General features: G+C 39.3%; 1 protein-coding gene across 20 annotated transcripts in view; it reads right to left on the bottom strand.

Moving 5' to 3' along the window:
- Nucleotides 1–24829, bottom strand: part of KANSL1 (KAT8 regulatory NSL complex subunit 1) — a 197017-nt gene that overhangs the window by 113767 nt on the left and 58421 nt on the right. For 2 of the 20 annotated variants that reach the window (XM_063656802.1, XM_063656803.1), the window contains exon 4: nt 22465–22513. The exons of the other annotated variants lie outside the window; for them this stretch is intronic. In XM_063656802.1, the coding sequence (XP_063512872.1) occupies nt 22465–22513 (49 nt within the window). The remainder of the gene's footprint in view (nt 1–22464; nt 22514–24829) is intronic. 20 annotated transcript variants of the gene reach the window in all.

The following is a 24829-nucleotide window of genomic DNA, read 5'->3' as shown; positions in this document are numbered from 1 at the left end:
ATGGAGGAGCAGAGGAAACCCAGCCTTTGGAGTGATGTGAACCTGACTCTACTCTTCTTGCTTTTAACCCATTACTAAGCCTTGTGACTTTGGGAAATCAATCATTATGTCTAGTACTCCTGTTTCCTAACTGTAAAAATGTGAAGGATTATTATGTACATAAAAGCATAATACCAAAAATAGGCACTAAGTGATTGTTAGTTTCCTTCCCTCTCCTACAACAGCACCCTGACTTTGGAAACTAACCCTCCAGCAACTGAAAGCATTCTCAGAATATACTGTCCTTAAAAAAAGAGGAAGGAATGAAGGGAAAGAAAAGAGAAGAAAAAGGAGAGAGGGAAGGGAAAAGGCAAAAATTTTTTTAAATACTTTTGGTCCTGGTCTACAAGCCACCACAATAATTCAAGTAAATTAGCATAATCCAGAGAGACAAAACCTTTTTGTATTTTTTATCACACCAAAAAAGCTCATAATAAAATTTAAAAGTATTAAATAATAAACGAAAGTAATCCCTTCCCCTTCCTCCATCCCACCCCATCCCATCCCTCAGAAATAATCATTGTTAGCGCTCTGGTGTGCACATATATACATACACATACATACATACATATTTTTGTTGCCAAAATTTTACTGCAGATATCTGGAAAATAAAGAGTAGCATAAAGAAGAAAAATATATAACCTATACAACCGTGAAAAATTTTAAGCCACAAATAAGTTTCCACAACTAAATTTACATTGTAAAACACATGATGGAGAAAAAAGGTCTTTACAATAAATATGGTACAAGGACAACTTAACATCCACTATCCACAGGCAAAATAAAATTGGATTCCTACCTCACACCATATAGAAAATTAACTTAAAGTGGATCAAAGCCCTACTGAAATGTAAGCACTGAAACTATAAAACTCCTGGAAAAAAGCATAGGAGTAAATTCTTCATGAACTTGGGTTAGGCAATGATTTCTTATGCTGTGACACAAAAAGCAAAAGAAACAAAGAAAAAAAACATAAATTGGACTATGTCAAAATTTAAAACTTCTGTAAATAATAATCAAGAAAATGAGAATACAATCCACAGAATGGAAGAAAATATCTGAAAATCATCTATTTGATAAGAGACTGGTCTCCAGAATATATACAAAAAACACAATTCAACAATTTTTAAAAACCAAATAACTTTAGAAATGAGCAAAGGATCTCCAAAGAAGATATAGAAATGACCAATTAAGCACCTGAAACGATTATCAGCATCATTAGCCATTAGAGAAATTAAAATCAAAACCACAATGACATATCACTTCACATTGACTAGCATGGCTATAATTAAAAAGACAATTAGAAGTATTGGCAAGAATGTGGAGAGAATGGAACCCACAAATATTGCTCATGGTAATATAAAATGGAAAACAAGCAGTTCCTCAAAAAGTTAAACACAGGGCTACTCTATGTGTTAAATGCTGAGAATGCATAAAGGATCAGAAATTCAGATAAAGCATTCCCAGAACAGTGATTGATCCTGAGTGTTTGTTTAAAAAAAAAAAAAAATAGACAATGTACTCAACAATTAACTAAAGTACCTGTATTTCTCTTTACAAAACTAAGTTATGTAAGAACTAAACATTTTAAATTGAAAATTGTTTATCTGGTTCTTTGAACTGAAAATCCTTTTATATTCCCACCTGTGAGTGTACACAACAAGGTGAAGCAAATGCATTAAATCCAGTAGGTCTCAGGACAGGAAGCATTTACAGAGCAAAATCCACACTGAAGACTAAATCATTTCACAGAACCCTAGATTTAGATAAACTTGGAGACAGGAGAGCAGCTGAAGAGCCCTTCTCTTTCCTCAAGGTTGTCTACACATCTAAATCAACTTCACTGGGGGAGGATAGGGGCTGCTTAAGGGTCTAAGACAAATAAATTCTTCTATGCAATACTTTACATTTACTTACAAAGGGTCTATCTTACACTAAGCTCAAAATATTCCACTGAGCTACTGTAGAAAATCTGGGTGCAAAATAAGAAAAGACAATGAGAGAGTGTATACTCATAAAAGGAATTAAAAAGTACAAAATGCCCAAGAATACAATATCCTCACAAAAAATACCCTAGATGAATATGGTAAAAATTTGGCAACCCATATTCTGGAAAGATATTCTTTACAAGTTAACCCGTATGTCTTATGCAACTTCCAAAGTCCCAAAGAAAGTAATACAAAATTAAGTGGTTTTGAGATACTAGTCAGCTTTTTGGGAAAGAGGGTTAGAGAGGACTTCCTTCCTTCCTTGTATTATGAAACAAAAAATGCTCTCTGATGAATCAAAAGCATAGTTTCTTTCTTTATTTCTCTTTTTTTCAGACAAGTCTCACTCTGCGTGCCCAGGCTGGAGTGCAGTGGCACGACCTTGGCTCACTGCAACCTCCACCTACCAGGTTCAAGCGATTCTCCTGCCTCAGCCTCCCGAGCAGCTGGGATTACAGGTGTGTGCCATCACACCTGGCTAATTTTTTTGTATTTTAGTAGAGACAAGGTTTCACTATATTGGTAAAAGGGTAGTTTCCAAAAATAAAAACATGTACAAGGAAATTTAAAATTCTCCTATTAATGTCTGGAAGGATGAAGAATTTCTACTATTTTAGGTTGAGAAAGAAAGCTAAAGGCAAAAGATCAATAGACAAAAATTTAAACAATTTATAATTTCTATCTTATCCAAGTTTGACTCCAATATTTTTACCAAAGGATAAATATCTCTGCTTCAAAGAATCATAAAAACATTACAACAGCCTGGCACAGTGGCTCACGCCTGTAATCACAGCACTTTGGGAAGCCAAGGCAGGAGGACTGCTTGAGTCCAGGAGTTTGAGACCAGCCTGGGCAACAGAGCAAAATCCCATCTCCACAAAGAAAAAAAATTTTTTTAATAAGGCGGGCAAGGGGGTGCACTCCTGTGGTCCCTGCTACTTGCGAGGATGACTTGAGTCCTGGAGGTTGAAGCCGCAGTGAGCTATGACTGTGCCACTGCACTCTAGCCTGGGCAACACAGCAAGACTGTAGACTGTATCAAAACAGAACAAAACAAAACAAAACATTACAACATATGAGAATGTTCAACTTCACTAATACTTTCCCAATGCAAATTTAAGTAAAGATAGTATTTTTTATTTATCAGTTTAGCAAATATTTTTAAAGGATCCTCCATGCTAACTGGAGTGTGGTTAAACAAAAAGCCTGTTAGTTACACTGCTGGTATGACTACAACTGGGAACCTTTTGGAAAGCAACCTAACAAGATATATCTGTAGTCTTCTGAATTGTTCACACTCTCTTTTATTCTTAGATTCATACAATATAAATAAATACAAAAAGCAAAGCCTATGTGCACAAACAGCAAGCATCAGAAAGTCCATGAAAAGAATAGTACAAGTATATAGTAAAGGAATTAACTTATACTTTGCTTTTCATACTATGTTCAATCCAATAGATTTCTAAATATGGCAAGTTTCTAAAAATCCAACTCCTTAAGTACACTGTAAAGACATTTATGCACACAGCTAAAATATACTCAAACTAAGAAGTCCTCAAAGGCCGTTAAGATACACTAAAAATATAATACCTCCCAGTGAAATAAAGGGAAAAGCAGAAGTCAGGTGAGAATATTTACATATATGTACCCATTCAGCAGTCCTTATCTTCTCTGGGAGGCCGAGGCAGGTGGATCACCTGAAGTCAGGAGTTCAAGACCAGCCTGGCCAACATGGTGAAACCCCGTCTCTACTAAATATACCAAAATTAGCCAGGTGTGGTGGCAGGCACCTATAATCCCAGCTACTGAGAAAGCTGAGGCAGAAGAATCGCTTGAACCCGTGAGGCGGAGGTTGCAGTGAGCTGAGATCGCGCCACTGCACTCCAGCCTGGGCAACAAGAGCAAAACTTCGTCTCAAAAAAATAAATAAATAAATAAATAAATAAAAAGGCCGGGCACGGTGGCTCACGCCTGTAATCCCAGCACTTTGGGAGGCCGAGACAGGTAGATCACAAGGTCAGGAGATTGAGGCCATCCTGGCTAACATGGTGAAACCCTGTCTCTACTAAAAATACAAAAAATTAGCTGAGTGTTGTGGCGGGTGCCTGTAGCCCCAGCTACTGGGGAGGCTGAAGCAGGAGAATGACGTGAACCCAGGAGGCGGAGCTTGCAGTGAGCCGAGATCACGCCACTGCACTCCAGCCTGGGCAACAGAGTGAGACTCTGTCTCAAAAAAAAAAAAAAAGAAGTTGTTATCTTCCCAGTAGAAGAGATGAGAAAATTTGAGGTCCAGATTGGTTGAGTGATATCCCAGGACCACAGAGCTAGTAAAATTATGGAGCTAGAACTTGAAGTCTGATTCCAAATCACATGTTTCCTATGCTACCCCAAACAAAGGTAATATTTTCTACAGTGGCATTACAACAGACCAAGTAACATCAGAGGTAAAACAAGTTTCACATGCCTGCGGCTCTTTGTTTTTTTACAAGTTTTTATTACTTTGTCATTGGGGGGGAAAAACGAAAAATTATAATTAGGTCAAGGAAGGATATAACTATACTACTACTATCATTTTGAAGGAAGGGAAGGTGTATACCTTCTAAGTCCTGCATAGTTTCAAAATTCCCATTACTTGCGAGACCAGGTGAGACCGCACACTTCTAGACTTCCTATCGTGTGCCAAAACTCTAGGGATAATCAAAAAATGTTTGTTGAATGAACAAATGCTAATTTAAAATAGAAAAAGAAATTCCAGATTTCCTCCTCAGTACAAGAGACCTACAACAACAAACTTCTGAAACACCAGCAGTCTACTAATTGCATATTCAAATTTAAACCACAGAAAGTTGAACCAACTCTGCCAATTTCTGGGACTCTCTAAATGAACTCTTAATACAAAAATACATACTCAGGCTCAGCATTTTTTCTAATCATTTACAAAAGTAAAAGGATGTCAGGACAAGTTCTGGTGAAATTTTATAAACAGCCATGAATTGCAGGTGTAGACTGCCAGATACATAACCTATATATGACAGGGGGTACCATGTGGAAATTAGAGACATCCCCCTTCACCAAAAATCTACACAATAAAAAAAATCTGAAAAATGGAATGGGATTAAGATCCTTTAGAATAGGCTAGTGGTGATGATTTTGCTTTTACAGTCCCCTCCTCACAAACGAATGATGATGACACAGCCCTTAGCTTTCTACGTGCAAAGGACAGTATTAACCTTCCCAGGCCAAACTTACGACTACACCTTTTCCACACAAAATGGAAGGCATTTCTAACTCCCCAGATTACCTCACATTAGTTAGATGCCACACAATAGATGATAAAGTATCAAGATATATATTAATTTTTAAAAGTTCACCAGGAGTTGGATATTCTAAATTGGGTTTCTGATTCTTAACAGTGAGAATGAAGTCAAGCTCCTTATTTGGTGGTTAGAGGAGAGGATTTGGCCACAAATAATTCTTTTAGGATTGACAGACAAGTACTACATAAGTTCTATCATCTCATCCAAAAACTTGCTTCTTATATTCTGCTTTTAACCCAATCTACACAACGAAAAGCCACGGAGGCTAGTTTTGCATGAAAGCAAAGGACTTTTCTAATATGACTTGAGAGCATGCCATGCTTTTAAGTCCATGTTCAACCACTTACTATCATTTTCCAACTCACTCTCTATGGGCCCATCCCATATTTCAACTACAGGTATACCTCCTGGCCCTTTCTATTTCATAAGCTTCTTTGGAAGACCAATCTACTGATTTATGCAATAAACTTTCTACCTCTACTTAACCAATTTGATAATTTAATAGCTGGAGATAATTCTAAATTCCCCAAACCCTAATCAAGAATTTTGGAAAAAAAGAGCTATCTAGAACAGTTATCTTTCTGAAAACACTGTTGCGCTAAACTGAAACACAGCCTTTTCTCAAGAGCTAAGCAGCTACTTGGGTCTACATTTTAATGCACTAAATAATTTTATAAGATCATGTTTAAAACAAAAAAAAAAAAAACAAAAAGAATTGTCAAGCTAGGACAGCTTACAAAACCCCTTCTGTTATGAACTAGGAAATCAAACAACAAAACATAAGCTCTAAGAAATGAGCATGGAGGTGCTCCGTCCATACTAGCTTTTCCTTGTTTTTTTCTTGAGAGGAGTGACTCTCTGTCACCCAGGCTGGAGTGTAGTGATGCAATCCTGGTTCACTCTAACCTCCAACTCTGCGTTCAAGGGATTCTCCTGCCTCAGCCTCCCGAGTAGCTGGGATTACAGGCATCCACCATGACACTCAGCTATTTTTTGTATTTTTAGTAGAGACAGGGTTTCACCATGTTGGCTAGGCTGGTCTCAAACTCCTGACCTCAAGTGATCCTCCCACCTTGGCCCCCTCAAAGTGCTGGGATTACAGGTGTGAGCCACCGTGCCAGCCCATACTAGCTTTTCTGAAGCCTCTTTACTCATTCTTTTGTTCTCTACTCTAGCAGCTAAAGACACCTCCTAAAGAGACAACTAGTGTGCCTCCATATAACCCCTCAGTAAGCACTCGGTATTGAGACTAAACTGTGAAAAGCACTAAAATAAATGCATCATTCATCTACGACCTTCTGAGAATACCACCACCTCATATTTGAATAGGTGTCTAGTTTTCATGAGAACTTTCACGCACTCATTTGATCCTCTTTAAAAACCACAGGAAACAGGGCAAGCCATCTTATCAGCTCTATTTAGAGAGAGGGAAATCAATTTGAAAAGGTTACATAGCTTAATCAAGGTCACAAAGTGACTAACTGGCCAAGCTGGTACTCAGTCTTATGACAGTCCAGGGCTCTTTCCTCTATACTGATCCTAAATTTTAAAAAAAAATTTTTTTTGGACTGCTCCTACAAGGTAGGGCTACCCCATAGGCAGAGAGTAGCTGAAAAATTCTGCATGTGTCTATCACAAGAAGTTGACAGGCCTAAAAGGTTTCACATTTAGGTGTTTCTTTTTTTGAAAAAAGTGAAGATCTGGCTGGGCACAGTGGTGCACATCCTTAGGTAGTTCCAGCTACAAGGAGGCTGAGGCAGAACTGCCTGAGCCCAGCCTGAGCAATGCAGTGAGACTCCATCACTAAAAATAAGTAAATAAATCATATAAAAAATAAAAAGTTTTAAAAAGGGGTAAAAATCCAATGAATCAACTAAGAAATGTGTTGTTTCAAATCAGAATGACCTTGAAAAGCCATAGTACTTGCATGCAAAAATATGATCCGATTTAAAAAGTGAATATATGCTTAAAATACAACAACAAAAAAATCAACCAATATATGTATTTCGTATTACTGGTTTAAAATTTCTGAATATGCTGTAAAGAGAAGGAGGTGAAAAACATCAACCAGACTGGGGTGGTGGCTCATGCCTGTAATCCCAGCACTTTGGAGGGCCAAGGTGGGCAGATCACTTTAGTTCAGGAGTTCACGACTAGTGTGGGCAAGGTGGCAAGATCCTGTCTCTACAAAAAATACAAAAATTAGCCAGACGTGGTAGCATGCGCCTGTAGTGCCAGCTACTCGGGAGGCTGAGATAGAAGAATTGTTTGAGACCAGGAGGCAGAGGGTGTAGTGGGCAGAGATCATACCACTAACCCCTCCAGCGTGGGTGACAGAATGAGACTCTTTTTAAAAAAAAAAAAAAAAAAAAAAAAAGAGAGCGAGAAAGAGGCAGAGAGAGAGAGAGAGAAAGCTACATAATCACATTATCTCTTGCTTGACCAACTTAACAAATATTTCAAAATGTTTATAAAATTCAAAATGGGTCAGCATTGGAAGAAGTTGTTAAGTAAAATTTAGGTGTTCTCCACATAAGGCAACTGCTGTTAATAGAAGACTATATGATGGTATTTTCTCGAAGTTCGGTACAAAGATCAAAAATAGAATCACAGGCAAAACCCTTGAAAGGCCTAGGAATCTGAATTTTTAAGTACTAGGTTGTTGATGAATATAAAATTTAAAGATGTGTGTTTAGGGTAGAAATAACCTTGACCTTGGTAGCTGTGGAACTTGTGTGGTTACTTGCTCTGGGCCCTGGTTTTCCCAAAGGTAAAACAGAGGAGGTAGGGACACAAACGTCCTACTTCATAGAAAAGTTATAAGAATTTAAAGGTGATGGTTTATAAAAAGTGATTAGCACACAGTTTTGACACACAGTAAACAATAATTAGCTACTATGGTGGAAATTTTATTTCCATTTAACACTTCTGACATTAGCAAACAGTGTACCAAACAGATACACTTTTTACATAGTTACATGATTCTTCTCAACAACCACTCCCCAAAAGAAAGCAGTTTTTAAGAGGGCCACTCTCATGATTTGAAGAGAACTGGGAGAGGAGGAACATAAATCAGTTGTGTCACATTTTAAGGCTTAGAATTTAAACATTAAGAACAATTTTAATACGTTCACATATATAACTATCACCTGGTTGGACCATGACAAAAACCCACCCCTAACCATAAACAAGGGTAATTTATCATTTATCAAAAACAGGAAATGTTCCTATCTCTGAAGATCAGCGCTCTGAACCAATTATTTAACATAAGGTCTTTTTTTACGAGTTCACACGCTGAATGGCCTACAATTAAAAGCCTCTTCTAACCCAAATCACCATCCTCCTTCACTTACCTTTTTTTTTTTTTTTTTTTTTGAGATGGGAGTCTCCCTCTGTCGCCCAGGCTGAAGTATAGTGGCACAATCGCAGCTCACTGCAACCTCTACCTCCCGGGTTCAATTGATTCTCCTGCCTCAGCCTCCTGACCAGCTGGGTACAAGCACCCACTGTGCCTTGCTAAATTTTTTTTGTATTTTTAGTAGCGACGGGGTTTAACCATGTTTGCCAGGCTGGTCTGGAACTCCTGATCTCAAGTAATCTGCTCACCTCAGCTTCCCAAAGTGCTGGGATTACAGGCATGAACCACTGTACCTGGCCTATTGCTTACACTTAAAAAAAAAAAAAAAAAAAAAAAAAATTCCTCCCCTCTCCCTAGACTCCTAACCTAATCAAGTTACCAGATTCAAAAAATTTTATCTCACCCCTTCTTGCCTCTTTTTTTTTTTTTTTTTTTTGAGATGGAGTCTCACTCTATCGCCCAGGCTGGAGTGCAGTGGCGCGATCTCAGCTCACTGCAAGCTCCGCCTCCCGGGTTCACGCCATTCTCCTGCCTCAGCCTCCCAAGTAGCTGGGACTACAGGCGCCCGCCACTACGCCCAGCTAATTTTTTGTATTTTTAGTAGAGACGGGGTTTCACGTGTTAGCCAGGATGGTCTCGATCTCCTGACCTTGTGATCCGCCCGTCTCAGCCTCCCAAAGTGCTGGGATTGCAGGCGTAAGCCACCGCGCCTGGCCCGCCTCTTTTTTTCTACTAGGGCTATCACAATTCTGGCCTTCATTTCATTTGACAGGAAGGCACGGGTTTGTACCCTAACCAGAACAACAATGAACAGGATTTCTGCCTCCACTCCTCTAATCCACTCCTCTAATCCAGGGGTTGGCAAACTTTTTCTGTAAAGGGCCAGATGGCAAATATTTAGGCTTTGCAGGCCACACAGTCTCCGTCTCAACTACACAACTCTTGCCATTATAGTACTAAAGCAGCCACAGACAATATTCAAGTGAATGAGTATGACTGTGTTCCAATAAAATTTTACTTATAATAACTTGCCTTAGACTGCATTTGGCCTACAGGGCATAGTCTGTTGATTGTGCTAATCCAACCAACTAATAACAACTTTCCTAAATTCCATCACAGATCATGTGATTTCTGATTTAAAAGTCACTTTCCTTGGTCAGGCATGGTGGCTCACGCCTGTAATCCCAGCACTTTGGGAGGCCAAGGCGGGTGGATCACGAGGTCAGGAGATCGAGACCATCCTGGCTAACACGGTGAAACCCCGTCTCTACTAAAAATACAAAAAAAAAAAAAAAAAAATAGCTGGGTGTGGTGGTGGGCGCCTGTAGTCCCAGCTACTCGGGAGGCTGAGGCAGGAGAATGGCGTGAACCCAGGAGGCGGAGCTTGCAGTGAGCTGAGATCGCGCCACTGCACTCCAGCCTGGGCGACAGTCTGAGACTCCATCTCAAAAAAAAAAAAAAATTAAGAAAAAAATAAAAGTCACTTTCCTTACCAAAAAAATAAATAAATAAATAAATAGAACTCAACATTTCTTGGCCTGATACTCAAAGGCTTCCTCCATGAGTATAAGCTTCATTATCCTTGGTCAGTTCCTTTTTCCCATACTAGATTCCAAATTGTATTCCATGATTGTGGCTCCTTATACTGCTCTAATTCCAAACTTTTGCTCAATTTGTATACAGAATGTCCTTCCTTCTTTCCCTCTAAACACCTACATCTCCCTTGCTTCCCACACTACCACCTAGAACTAAAATCCATCTATCCTCTAAGAAGTCTCCTTCCCTTTACCCAGAAATTCTTCTTCAGCAGAACTTCTATGGCACTTAATCTGTATCTTTTCTGACAATGATTGCTTTGTATCTTTTACCACAGTGAATTATATCTTAGATCCCGTAAGCCTGTGGGCAGAATTTATTTACAAGTCATCTCTGTATTTCCCACAGCACTTTACAATCAAGAGATAAAAAAACAGGTATTATTGTTTCAAAGAAAATATTCCTACAACTAAATTCCTTTACATAACATAGCACTGTTAATAAGACCAAGACACTTATTCTGTATTAAAATGTTACCTAAAAACTAATGACACTGGCTCAACAAATTAAGCCTTCAAAAATTAGTCTCCATCTTATTACCCAGAAGGCAGCATGGCAAAGTGGGAAAAGGAAAAAAGGACAAGACTGACATCCTGATTCTGACATTGTTGTTAAAATTTCTGCTTCCTTCCTTATCTTGTGGAATAGATGTTACCACTGCCTACCTGGGAAAACTAGGAATAACTACTACAGTAAATTATTATGCATTATGGCTTTTATAAATAGAAATTTAAGAACAGCTAAGTTAACTGCAAGATCCCTATTCTGTCAAAAAAAAAAAAAAACGAGTATCTTGTGTTCAGCATTATGAATATAAAGAATAAAGACATGAGTGGTCTCATAACATAGACAAGTTCAGTCTACTGTAGATCCTTTCACAGAGAAGTAATACAACATACTGAGTGCTAACCTTCCAGCTATTTCTAAAAAGATGGAAGTCCAAGGTTATGTCTAAATTATTTTAAGCATAAAGCTAAATATTTAAGAATGAGTTATAACTAAGTTTCTACCAAATTAAAACATCGATGCTTACAACAGCTTACAGGGCTCCTGATCTCATCTCCTACCACTCATTCTATACCTGGATCACCATGCATGCTCCTGCCACTCTGGGCTTACTGATGAAAATCCAACAAACCGGGCTCAGTCCCATCTTAGGGCCTTTGCAAGTGTTCTCCACACCTTGAATGCTCTTCCTTCAAGATCTTCACAGGTCTTGCTCACACACTTCATACAGATCTCGTTCAAACTGTCACCTCCTCGGAGAGGCTTTCCCTGACCACCCTATTTAATATAGACATCTCTCTCCCATAACCATCACTTTCAATCTCCTTAGGCTCTTTCCTTTTTATATCTCTTTATAGCACTTGTTAACTAGCCTTGGGTCATTATTTACTTATCTGTCTTCCCTAGTAGGATAAAACTCCCTGAAAACTGTAATATCTTATTGGCTGCTGTACTCCTTGTAACTAAAATCATGCCTGGAACATACTGAGTACTTCATATATATTAATTTTTAAATTGATGAATAACATTTGTGAGTGACGAGGAATATTCATCATTGCAACCTAAGTAATTTCTTAAACCAGCTGCTTACAATTAAATCTAGCATGTTGAGGCTACCCCTAGAACAGGGGTTCTTAATTTGGGGCTTTAGGGAATCATTAATACCCATGTTTCTGGAAGGAAAATCTACAGCTTTTTTTTAAATGGTCCCTAATCTGAAAAACATCCTAGACCAGTGATTTACGACTTTGGCTACACCATGGAATCTCCTGGTGAATTTTAAACATACAGATGCTTGGATCCCATCCCAGAGGGTGTATTTTTTTCTCATCTGTGATACAACCACAGGACTTCTAAAAAATTACCCAGGTGATTCTAGTGTATAGCAAAAGTTGAGAACCATGCAATCTGAACACAACAAGTGTTAACTGGGTGAGAGTCCTCAAAGGTACTTACAGTGGGAAGAAAACAAAAATTGAAAACTACGAATTTTCAGGGAACTGGCATTGCTGGCAAACAGATCAATACGCAAGTTCCTGAGTAATTCTGTATCATAAAAACATTTTAAACAAAAACTAGTAGCTCTACCTCCACTTAAATACTAACCTGACATTGAGATTTTAGAGCTTACTCCCAGAACACAAATAACATCTTTCACTTAAAATAACGTATTTCAGACATTCACTTCTTAATAACTTACTTATAAAAACCTAAAACTATCAAGAAAACAACAGAATACTTTTTGAAGACGAATCAAGAGCTATATTACAACTATGACGCTCTTTGTAGTTTTATTCCTAAAAATGCCTTTGAAGCAACACATTTCCACCAATTAATGTCCTCATTTAGCCTCAACTGTTACACAGGATGACAGGCCCTGAATTTAGCTGAAACTAATACTGACAACAGACACAAAGGGGGGGGGGGGGGATTTCAGAGATTTATTTAGATCGTGCCAAAAGGGTTTGAAAAGAGCAGGTGTCAGACTGACCCAGGTGGTAAATTGTTTTCTTTTTGAAGTCAAACAAGCAAACATTGAGTAATAAGCCAATTCACTGATACCAACCTAGGGTTTCATAAGTTACTGGTTTCTAGACCTTCATCCAAGTAGCCCTTTTAAAAAAGTGATTAGCAAGATAGAGAGCAAAACAACAAAATGCTAAGTATTTGTAAAATAAATAAATCCAGATGTTTAAATCCACAGTGATAAATAATTTTATTCCTGGATACTTAGAATCACTATGGAACTCATTCCATCTATCCCTTTCTTTCTTTATTCTTGGCTGTATGGAGATATCTGCTGACACGGAAGCACCAGGTCATGAGCACATCTGACATAAAACATTACAAACTTAAAGCAGTATTTTTTAAAATCTAAAGGGCTTAGGGAAGAAAGCCATACTCCTAGCTATGAAGTCTCTGTGGCTTGACTTCCTGGTCATATCGCAAGGATTTTTTTTTAAAGTATTATTCAGTTCCCTTGTTCAGTAAGTTAATTTACTAAAAAAGTGCAAACAAAGACATACATGCAGGTACGCAGCTCATCAACGCATTTTAGTTGTGGGGAGAGATCAGGCTTAGGAGACACGAATAATTATAAAACTATTAGAGTCGGAAGAGCCCTCTTTAAATTTCCCTTCTAGAAAGATGGGCACAAGGAAATCTTTAGCTTTCTATGTCGTTTTACTCGGTAAAATAGTACACTCTTATTAGTAACTTTATCTTTTATCAAAAGCCTGTGGAAATAAATGTTCTGGGATTAGCTAGTAAATATATAAATAAAGCCACAGAAACATATTCCCAAAATGTGGGCTAGAAATGAAAACAGAACAGCACGGGATACAAAACCCCACTGGTTGTTTACAAAATGTTTCGTGTACATGACTTTTATGTAATAGGAACAGAACACTAGTATAGGAAATGAAGACTACATGGAAGGGTTGGCTACTCGGAGGTGACGGAGTTAAAGATTTCATGAACCATCAAAAGACCAGGTCATTTATACACTAGATTACCAAACCAGAAAAAGTCTGAGTCCCCTCACTCCATCACATTGGGAGAAATGAGAATCACCAAAAAAACAAAATATCAATACAAAGAAGAGAGAGAAACTAAGACAATCTGACCCTGAAGGAACTGCAATGTGGAGGGAAAACCCAGCCCTAGGAGTTAATTGTCTAAGTCAGGTAAGAAAAGAGCAAAAAAGTTGAACAGCACAACAGACTATTTCATGAACACCAGATGCCTCGATATGTAAGGGCTTTAAAGAGAAAACACTCCCCTCATGAGCTGCTGCTTCAGTGCCTAGTTCTTCACTCAACTATACCCCCCTCTAAATCACATGCAGCATTTTGAAATAGACCTCACTCCCTTAACCACACTTAACTTTTGGAGTAGAGGTTAATGAACACACCAGGATATAACGATGTCTAGTTTGGCAAGAGTGGGAGTACAAAAGTAAGGGGAAAAAGACAAGAAAGAACAAAGCACTGGTTCGCACACCTCTCTCCACCCCAGCTAAGCTGTGGAAAGCTGACTGGCATATCCACATGCTTCAATTATACGTTACTGGCAATGAGGGAGGTGGGGAAATGCTAACATTCTCATTTGTCCCTTGACAAATGAGGGAGGATATTCCCCCCTCAGGGTTGCACTTTAAGAATTTCTACTTGCAATGCTCACTGCAGCCTCGACCTCCCAGGCTCAAGTGATCCTCCTATCTCAGCTTCCCGAGTAGCTGGGACTACAGGCATGAACCACAACATCTAGCTCATTTCTTGTGGTTTATTGTACAGATGGGCGTCACCACGTTGCCCAGGCTGGTCCCGAACTCCTTGAGCTCAAGTGATCCCCCTGCCTCAGCCTCCCAAAGCACTGGGATTACAGGCCTAAGCCACCGTGCCCGGGTTCTCACCACAATTATAAAAAGAGAGAGAATGAAGGGAAGGGTAGAATTTCCTCTTTAAAAGTGGTCTGACTCACCAAACCATCTTCACTGCAAAGCCTTAAACAGTACCAGAATACAGGAAAAGGATATTGTATGCTTTTCTTAGAGCTGGGACAAAGAAATGAGAGGGTGTGGTGGGGGGAAGGAGTAAACAATCAGAGCAGAAGTAACCCATATTGTACATGGTTTATATGATGCCATCTCCAGGTTTAATCTTTCCCTTTTATTATTTTATGATTATTTTAATGGAGATGGGGTCTTGCTGTGTTGACCACATTGGCCTCAAAGTCCTGGCCTCCTAAAGTACTGGGATTACAGGTGTAAGCCACCACGAGCAGCCTAATCTCTCAATTTTAGTTTCCTTATCATAAAACAGACACAATGCTTACTATACAATTAAAATATGCCATAAAATAGTAAGTGAAATAACTATACTAAAAGGCATTCCTGGCATTCAGAAAAGTTGATGGTAGCATCCTTTCCCCCTCAAAGATAGGTACAGGAGGCCCTAATCCAATAGTTCTCAGCCAGGGATTTTTTTTTTTTTTTTTTTGAGACGGAGTCTTGCTCTATTGCCCAGGCTGTAGTGTTGCCATCTCGGCTCACAGCAACCTCCACCTCCCGGGTTCAAGCGATTCTCCTGCCTCAACTTCCCAAGTAGCTGGGACTACTGGTGTGTGCGACCATGCACGGCTAATTTTTCTATTTTTAGTAGAGACAGGATTTTGCCATGTTGGCCAGGCTGGTCTCAAACTCCTGGCCTCAAATGATTCGCCCACCTTGGCCTCCCAAAGTGCTGAGATTACAGGTGTGAATCGCTGCTCCCAGCCTTGGGGATTATTTTGACCTTACCCCAACCCCCAAAAGGGCACATATAATAAAGTCTGGAAAAATTTTGTTGTCTCAACTAGGGTGAGGGAAGGTCCTACTGGCATTTAGGGGATAGAGGCCAGAGATGCCATCAGACATCCTTACAGTGCACAGAATAGCTTCCCATGACAAATAATTATTAGGCCCAAAAGGTTAATGGTGCCTCTGTTAAGAAAACCTGCCTAAAAAACATTCATTTTTGGAAAAACCACATAAACACAGAAGAGGAGAATAACACACTCTAGTTCCTACAGTCTATTAAAAAAAAAAACAACTATTTAAAAGATATTACAGGCTAAGAGCATGTGGCTCACACCTATAATACCAACAATCTGGGAGGCTGACGCAGGAGGATTACTTAAGCCCAGGAGTCTTAGGCTGTAGTAAGCTATGATCACGCCACTACACCCCAATGTGGGTGATAGAGTGAAATCCTATCTCTAAAAAGAAAACATAGTCCAAGAACAATCCTTTCTTGTGATAGCTATTACTCAAATGACAAAAGCTGGGGGAAATAACTTGTAAATATCAGAAAAAAAACTTCTCCTCCTACTAAGAGGTTTAAAAATATGCAGATAGCCGGGCACAGTGGCTCACACTTGTAATCCCAACACTTTTGGGAGGCCAAGGTGGGTGGATCACCTGAGGTCAAAAGTTCGAGACCAGCCTGACCAACATGGTGAAACCCCATCTCTACTAAAAATACAAAATTAGCCGGGCATGGTAGTTCGTGCCTGTAATCTCAGCCACTTGGAAGGCTGAGGCACGAGAATCCCTTGAACCCAGGAGGCAGAGGTTGCAGTGAGCCGAGATGGCACCACTGTACTCCAGCCTGGGCGACAGACCGAGACTCTGTCTCAAAAAAACATTAACAAAGAATACTCCAGATCATCCAGAAAGTCAGTATCTGATAGTGTTTATATGGAGAACTCCCGCACTGGAATGTAAACTCCTAACTCTAGATCCATCTCTTCTCAGGTCTTCCTATCACCTCAGCCCACAGCAGTCAATCCTTCCCTCTAACCACTCCTTCCTTCTAAGATTTCAGCATTTAATGCCTGTACCATGTATCTAATACTTAGTACACAATGCCTAATTCTTGTTTTTTAATTTTTATTTAAAATACTAAAACGAAACAGAGATGGGGTCTCGCTATGATGCCTATTCTGGTCTAGAACTCCCGGGCTCAAGGGATCCTCCCAAGGAGCTCGGCCCACAAATGTCTAATTCTAATGCTTCCTCTTTTACTTGAAAGTGGAGAGTGAGACTATCTCAAAAAAAAAAAAAAATCAGTCACATAAATTACTCATTGAAGACAGGAACCAAGTTTTCAATTCTTCTTAAGTGTTTTCATCATTCCTGATCTAATCACCAGAGAAGTGTTTCCTTGCCCTTTGGTGGCAAGGTTAATCTTGGTGATAAATGATCCTGAAAGGCTAGTCTCCAAATAATTAGAACCTTGAAAATGTTTATATTTTTCTCTGTTCGGAAAATTCTGAACTCCTTTTCTAGGACTGCCACAAGGACACTTTTGACTATCCGCAATGATGACACATTTTAGTTTCCATTCAGATTACCAACTATGGTAACTCCCCTGATCACTGTTTAAGTACTATTTATTAAAGGAACAAACATTAAGCTATTGCTCTTGGAAGGCTGGCCTGCTAGGAAACACCCAAGAGCAATTCTGTACCTTATCCTTCCCTAAATTAGTCAGCCAATCTTACCATTCAAGGATGAAATTAAAGGCATTTATCTCACCTAGTAATACCATCAGTAAACCATGGAAGCTTAAATAATCTAACACTGCTTTGGACATTATGGAAATGACAACCTCAGCACCTAATAAAATGTAAAACCAAATATAAACATATCATGTCAATGTCTTGAATGTACAATTACCTTGAAAATTTCAAAGTCACCTCACATTTCTCAACTCTTGGACCTGAGACCTGCTTACTATCAAGTTATCATTGAGAACAAATTAAGAATTCTCAATTGAGAGGTCACCTGTTGCACTAAGCAAACTGCCTGCAAATACAAAATTACCCTTTCTACTTACACTATCAAGTCAAATTACTTCTGGCAATGCTTGAGTGTATTTGCATGAGATCAATTTCATATACAGTTAGGCAGAAGCAAAATGAGTCTTAAGCAAGCTTCATTCTGTTTTCATCTTACAAAGAGAAGATTGGCCTGTCCTCCCAGCCTTTTGAATAAGGATCTTGAAAAATTCACTATGCACAGGGTGTGCCCAAAGAATACTTGCTGGAAAAATCTGCTGGGAGAGTGCCAATTTAAAAAGAAAAACATTTTCGCCCAGTTGGAAATCTAGAGAAAGAATAGTTGTAGCAATTCAGCTGAAAACTCTCAAGACCTGAAGAAAATTTTAGAAAAACCCCAGATCTTTTTGTTATTGGAGTAAAATTCTATGAAAGGCAACTAAATGAATCAATGAAGTATTCAACTATGCTAATTTTATGCACCTAAAAAGCAATAACTGAAATTCTGCCTTTGACATTTGACAGTGCAGAAGGCACTAAACTACCTCATTTGTTCTACATAAATGAACTTTATAATCTGCAGTAGTTTTTAAATCAACTGTTTCTGGGAAATAATGAAAGCATTTTATTTTGCTTTTTAAAAAAGCAAGAATAACAAAACTTCTTTATTGTTTTGCTTTTTGGGAGGGAGGGGTTGGGAGAATTGGGATAAATTTTTGTTTTCCAGTAGAGACTTTTTTTTTTTTTTTTTTTTGAGACAGTCTCACTCAGTCGCCCAGCTGGAGTGCGGTGGCACGATTGATCTCGGCTCACTGCAACATCCGCCTCCCAGGTTCAAGCGATTCTTGCACCTCAGCCTTCCAAGTAGCTGGGATTACGGGCATGTGTCACCATGCCAGGCTAATTTTTGTATTTTTTGTTTTGTTTGTTTTTGAGACTGAGTCTCGCTCTATCGCCCAGGCTGGAGTGCAGTGGCACAATCTCAGCTCACTGCAACCTCCACCACCCGGGTTCAAGCGATTCTCTTGCCTCAGCGTCCCGAGTAGCTGGGATTACAGGCGCCCGTCACCACACCCGGCTCATTTTTGTATTTTTAGTAGAGATGAGGTTTCACCATGTTGGCCAGGCTGGTCTCAAACTCCTGACCTCAAGTGATCTGCCTGCCTTGGCCTCACATAGTGCTGGGATTACAGGCATGAGCCACCACACCCGGCCAAGAGACTTATTTCTGAAGCATAACACTCCAGCAATAGCTTGATTAAGCTAAAAAGATACCCATCTGTTAGAGGCCTTTGTCTTCAGTCTCTCACTACAACACCAACCCCTTTCCAGGTCCACTCAGAACCTTACACTCAGATTTTTTTTTCACTGCAATAAGTGAACACAACAAAAAATTACAGTTACTACAGGGACACACTAGTCCCAGGTCGCCTCATGAGAAAAGCAGGTGAGTGGGCCTGCTGGAGCTTTGCACTAACTCTATGGACCCTGTGGAAACTGCATGCAATGCAGGCTACATGGAGGGTCACCCGGCTGCTCACTATACCTCAGCAAAGCAAAAGGCCTGCCTATGCCTATGACAGCCTTTCCCATCACAGCCTGGTCCCACCACAAAACAACAAGCAATATTCTTCCAAAAAGTACAGTCCTAATTTTAAAAGTGAGGAACTCGAGCCTAGGAAGACAAAATGTAACAATTCTCAACAGTTGTCCGGAATTCTTTCTACTCTATTACTCCCCTTTTAGTACTAATACCACAAATGCTAAGAAAAATAACCTCTAGTTCATCCTTCAAGTTTTCTGGTACTTGCCAAATCAATAAAAATAACATGTGAAATGTTAATCACAAACCACCTACTCAGACACTGAAATGACACAAATGCAGACTAAGTGGATGAAAACCAATCAGGATAGTCCTCAACTATTCTTTCAATATCCTTTCAAGTTCTATGGTAACCAGATTTACCAGCAAGAGTTTTCTTGAGGAAAATACTAAACACAAAGCACATACTTACAATTCACCTGTAAGCACAAAGAAAGAATAATGGAGAAAGAACATAAAATACCTTCATATCTCAAAAGAGCTCTTTTTCCAACAACTGGGGAAATAGTTGTTTGGGGCTTTTCCACATAAGATATAAATCACCCCTTTCGAATGTCAAAAATGTTTAATTTAGCCATTTGATGGGGAAAAACCTTTAATAGTTCACTTCTCTAGAGTGTTTATTACAGTAAAGGAAAGCTATTTAAACTTCCCACCATCCCTCCTGGTCAATGCTGGTGTCCACCCACGTACTGTGTGGTCAGAGAGCTGTCTAAAGGAGTTACAGCAAACAGCAAAGCTATGTGCCTTCACGTTGCTCCATTTCTCAAAATAGAATCTTTTTCTGCCCTCTCCCTATCAGTTCCAGGAGTTATCTTCTATTCAGAAGATAGAACATGTACAACCACAAGCAAATTATTTAACATATCTATAGTCTTGGGTCGCAACTGTAAAATGGGGTATCATCATCATATGGAAGATTTAAAGACACCAAACCTAAACCACCTAACATACAGAAAGGTGTGATCAATAAATACTAATTCCTTCCTTTTCTTCCTTTTTTCAAAAAAATAACTTCAACCACTTCCTAGATGTTAGTCTGCCCTAGCAAAATGTCCCTCCTCTACCCATTCAACTTTTTTTTAAGACAAGGTCTCACTCTGCTGCTCACGCTGGAGTGCGGTGGTGCAATCTCGACTCACTGCCACCTCTACCTCCCAGGCTCAAAGCAATCCTCCTACCTCAGCCTCCCATGTAAGCTGGGACCATAGGCGCGTGCCACCACGCCTGGCTACTTTTTTTTTGTAGAGAAGGGGTTTCGCCATGTTACCCAGGCTGCTCTAGAACTCCTGGGCTCAAGGGATCTGCCCGCCTTGGCCTCCCCAAGTGCTGGAATTACAGGAGAGAGACACCACGCCCATATAACCCATCCAACTTCTACTCCACAAAAGAAAATGGTAATAGGGTATTGCAGGCTTAAGGATGTATCTGGTTAAGATACATATGGCCATTATACCTTTCCGCAAAAAAATATGTATTACCAAATTAATTTATAATAGTCTTCTGAATATAAACATAAACGCCATATTTTACATGATGGTTGGTAGACCTCTTTTCATCAACCAAATCTAATGAACAATTTGATTCTGTTTCCACTAAAAAAGCTAGTGCTTATGCCCAGGAGATAGGTAAAGAGCCTAGATTATTATCTTGATCTCTTATTAGCTGTTTGACATTAAGTTACTTAAACTTTCCATTCCGCAGTTTGAGTCTCTCAAATTAAAATTATCTACCTCATTGTACTGTTGGAGAATTACATAAGTTAATTTGTAAAAAGCTCTTTATAACTAAAGAACTAAAAACAATTCAACAAATGTAGGCTATTATTTCTCTACCAGAATGTCTCAACTCTGTTGTCTGATTAGGCAAAGTTGGTTAAAAACGTTGTTCCCGGCAGGGCACAGTGGCTCACACCTGTAATCCCAGCACTTTGGGAGGCTGAGGAGGGCTGATCACGAGGTCAGGAGATGGAGACCATCCTGGCTAACATGATGAAACCCCATCTCTACTAAAAAAAAAAAAAAAAAAAAATACAAAAAATTAGCCGGGTGTGGTGGCAGATGCCTGTAGTCTCAGCTACTTGGGAGGCTGAGGCAGGAGAATGGCGTGAACCCGGAAGTTGGAGCTTGCAGTGAGCCCAGATCATGCCACTGCACTCCAGCCTGGCCGACAGAGCAAGACTGTCTCAAAAAAAAAAAAAAAAACCTTGTTTCCTAACTCACCCAAATCAGTTCAGTCAAAATCCTTCTGCGTTCTCAGGTTTCAGACTAATTCAGTCCCAAAGGCCCTAAACTCTGCCACCCTGTTTCTTCCCAGGATACATCTCTCATAAGTACCAGAGAAACAAACCGGAAACAGCAATTAAAGGGAGAGCAAGGAAATGGCACTACATATACAAGGGTGTTCAATTCCCTGGCACATGCCCTCTATTCTATTAGGCCTCAGTAAAACAACTTATAAGAACATGATTTTAAATGAACTTTGACACCTCTCTCTGGTTGCCATTCCCCAATTTCCCCATTTCCCTCACCCCCAAAACAATTTTCTCTACAATTCCTCTTACCTGAGTTCTGAATATAATCTACATTGATTACTACAATGCTACTAAATAGGCTGCTAGAGCAAACCACAACATTCACAATTTAATAGCAAATTTTCAGTATATTCTGTTTGCAGAGCAGACCCTACAGAAACCTTCATCAGGCTTAAAATAATTTCAAAGCAATTTTGTCTACCATGGTGCAAGAAACCTTTCTTCACACTTAAAGAAATATAAAAATCAAACAGGATACAGTTGCCACAAAGCCTTAACTAATGAGAATCAAAACTGGTAAGATTTATTCTTATGTTTACTATATACTAAACCCCCTTGGTTTCAAATCTATATAAACTCAATGTTTTCTTTACATTGGATATGTAAGCATAATTTTCCCAAATGCACAATAGAAAATTGGAAAAAGATAATTCACTGGTAAACATGAAAGGACATGACCTTAGGCATGAATTTCTACCCAGCTTGCAAAATAATCTTGTCCACTTTGGTCCATGTTTAGGGAGGTGGGGAAATGAATGAAAGTACCATCCATTTATAACAGAATGTGGACCCATGCTTTCCCTTTTCTAGTTAAAACTATTTCTTTTATCACACTGACAGAGCCTAATCAGGGGCTCTGCAAAGGACACTCCAGGTATACCCAACAAAGGAAAATATTTAAATAAAAATTAATGAATGCCTACCTCATCTGCTCCTTCTCCATCTTGACATATCCATCCAATGTAGTTACCCCTGCCAAACAAAAATCTGGGAATCACCCATGGCACCTCTTCCCTTTTGCTCACCACATGCAATCAGTCACAAGCCCTCATCACCCCTACTTCCAATAACCAATTCTCTTAAATCTTTCCTGCCAAAGGCTGAGTCTACCATTCAGCTAACTGGTTAGCCTAAATTCACCTCTATTCCCCTTCTCCACACAAGCGGGGTCTGAAAAATACAAATCATGTAAGCCATGTCAATGGCTTCACGATAAAAATTTTAACTTTATATAATCAACAAGGCCATCTGTATGATCTGGCAACTAGCTACCTCTCTGGTCTCATTTCTCACTACTTGTAAAATACACTATACTTTGCTCTGTTCTTTGAGAGTCAAGCACCTTCCATTTCCAGGACCTTAGCATGTCTTGTTTCCTCAATCAGCAGCAAAGCCCCTTCTCACTTACCAATTCCCTCTTGCTTCAGGTCTCAGCTTACATGTCACTTCCTTCGGAAGACTCACCATCACATCCCCACCACATGCTGCCTAGATATATCCAATATGCACCCTCAGATCACTCTGAACTTTGTTCCTGTAGCACCCACAACAATCATAAATATATCATCATCTATGTAATTACCTGCTTAAATATTAATCTCTCTCCAATCTATATTCCCCATGAGGGCAAGACAAGGATTGTATCTTTCTTACCACTGTATCCCTAGCATCCCAGCATGTAGCAGGCATTCAATGTAGAGTTAATGAATGAATTAATCAATCAAATCCAAACTCCTCCAATGAAGGTTTTCAGGTCTCTGTACAGATCAACTCCTCCCCCATTTACAGAAGATTATTTGGAAGCTTATTTCCTCACTGTTTTTTATTTTTTCAGAGACAGGGTCTCACTTTGTCGCCCATGCTGGAGTTTAGTGGCACGATCATAGCTTACCCAAGCCTTGAACTCCTAGGCTCAACCCATCTTCCTGTCTCAACTTCCTAAGAGCTGGGATTACAGGCTCAAGCTACTGCACCCGGCCATTTCCTCATTTTTAACACTTGCTGGAACTTGTAAGGAATACAGAAACCTTCATTTTTAAGACTCTAGTAAAGAACCTGGACTCTCATGAGCTATTAAGATTATTTTGCAAACTGAGTACTGAAATGCTTCTGGTAACCATCTATTGCTGTAGTCAGCCAGGCTTGAAACTTCAATCACCTATGATGATCCCTCCTGTCATTGCCCCCACACATCACAGTTATTAAGTCCCATTCAACTTACCTCTACATCATTTCTGGAATTATCTCTTTTTCTTCTCACATTACATTTATCATCTGTACCTATAATACTATGTCTTCAACATATCCCATTCCCATGGTGCCACCAAAGCCCTGTACCTTTCAACTTGTCTTCTCTGTGTGCCCTGTGCCTTCTGCCTATAATGACCTCTCAGTAGGTCACAACCAAAAGAAAACTGTCTATCAAAATCTTTGCCAACCTTCAAGGTTCATTTCTAACATTACTAAGTGCCAGGCACTGTTCTAAACATTCATCTTTGTCTTACTAAGTTCTTCACTCCCTTCACTCTTTAAACTTCTTGAGGATACAAACTTAGCTTATTCATCTGTTATCTCTTGTGTCTTACTTACACATTTACTCACTCAATAAGTACTTATTATATGACTACTTTAACACTACCATAAAAGAGGACGTTCACTTCAGAGAACAAAAACAATCACAAGGTGGCAGAAAACACTATAGCAACTATACCTACGGTAAATGGGTAACCCCCAAATTCCTGATGCCTAAGTTCCTTTCTTCAGAATCCCACAACAAGCACTAAGAATGATTTTCACTACCTATGTATCTTCTCAGGAAAAAAATGAGAAGGGAATAGAAGAAAAAAACACAAGTTCCTATTTCCGCCACTTGACATCATGTGCAGATTAGGAGAAAAGCCAAGGGGCATTAAATCAAAGGTGTTCAACAAATGAAAGTTTACTCAGCTCTGAAGTAAATTTCTGTAAGAATACAATGAAATTATTCCCACATTTCTATCCCATACATCAAGAAATAAGATAATCACTTTAATGGACTATGAAAAGTAAATCAACCAAAGAAATGAATGAAGGCATTCGAAGAACCAAAGCTTTAAGTCACAAGTCAAGAAACCTGTTTTGTTTCAACTTATATCAGTGCTTTGCTAGGCCCTTTGCCTCAGCATCCCCCAATGCAAAAAATGGTGATGAGAATAGTTCCATTCATGTTATTTAAAGATAAACAGTCACACTTCAAAGTAGTTTGAGACCTAAAGGTCTTGTAGGGTCAGCTCCCTCACTTTAATTAGA

Source organism: Pongo pygmaeus, chromosome 19, assembly GCF_028885625.2.
Source record: "Pongo pygmaeus isolate AG05252 chromosome 19, NHGRI_mPonPyg2-v2.0_pri, whole genome shotgun sequence".
In the NCBI taxonomy this organism is placed as follows: Eukaryota; Metazoa; Chordata; class Mammalia; order Primates; family Hominidae; genus Pongo; species Pongo pygmaeus.
Note: the sequence above shows the minus strand (reverse complement) of the source record. Positions and strands in the feature narration are given on the sequence as shown.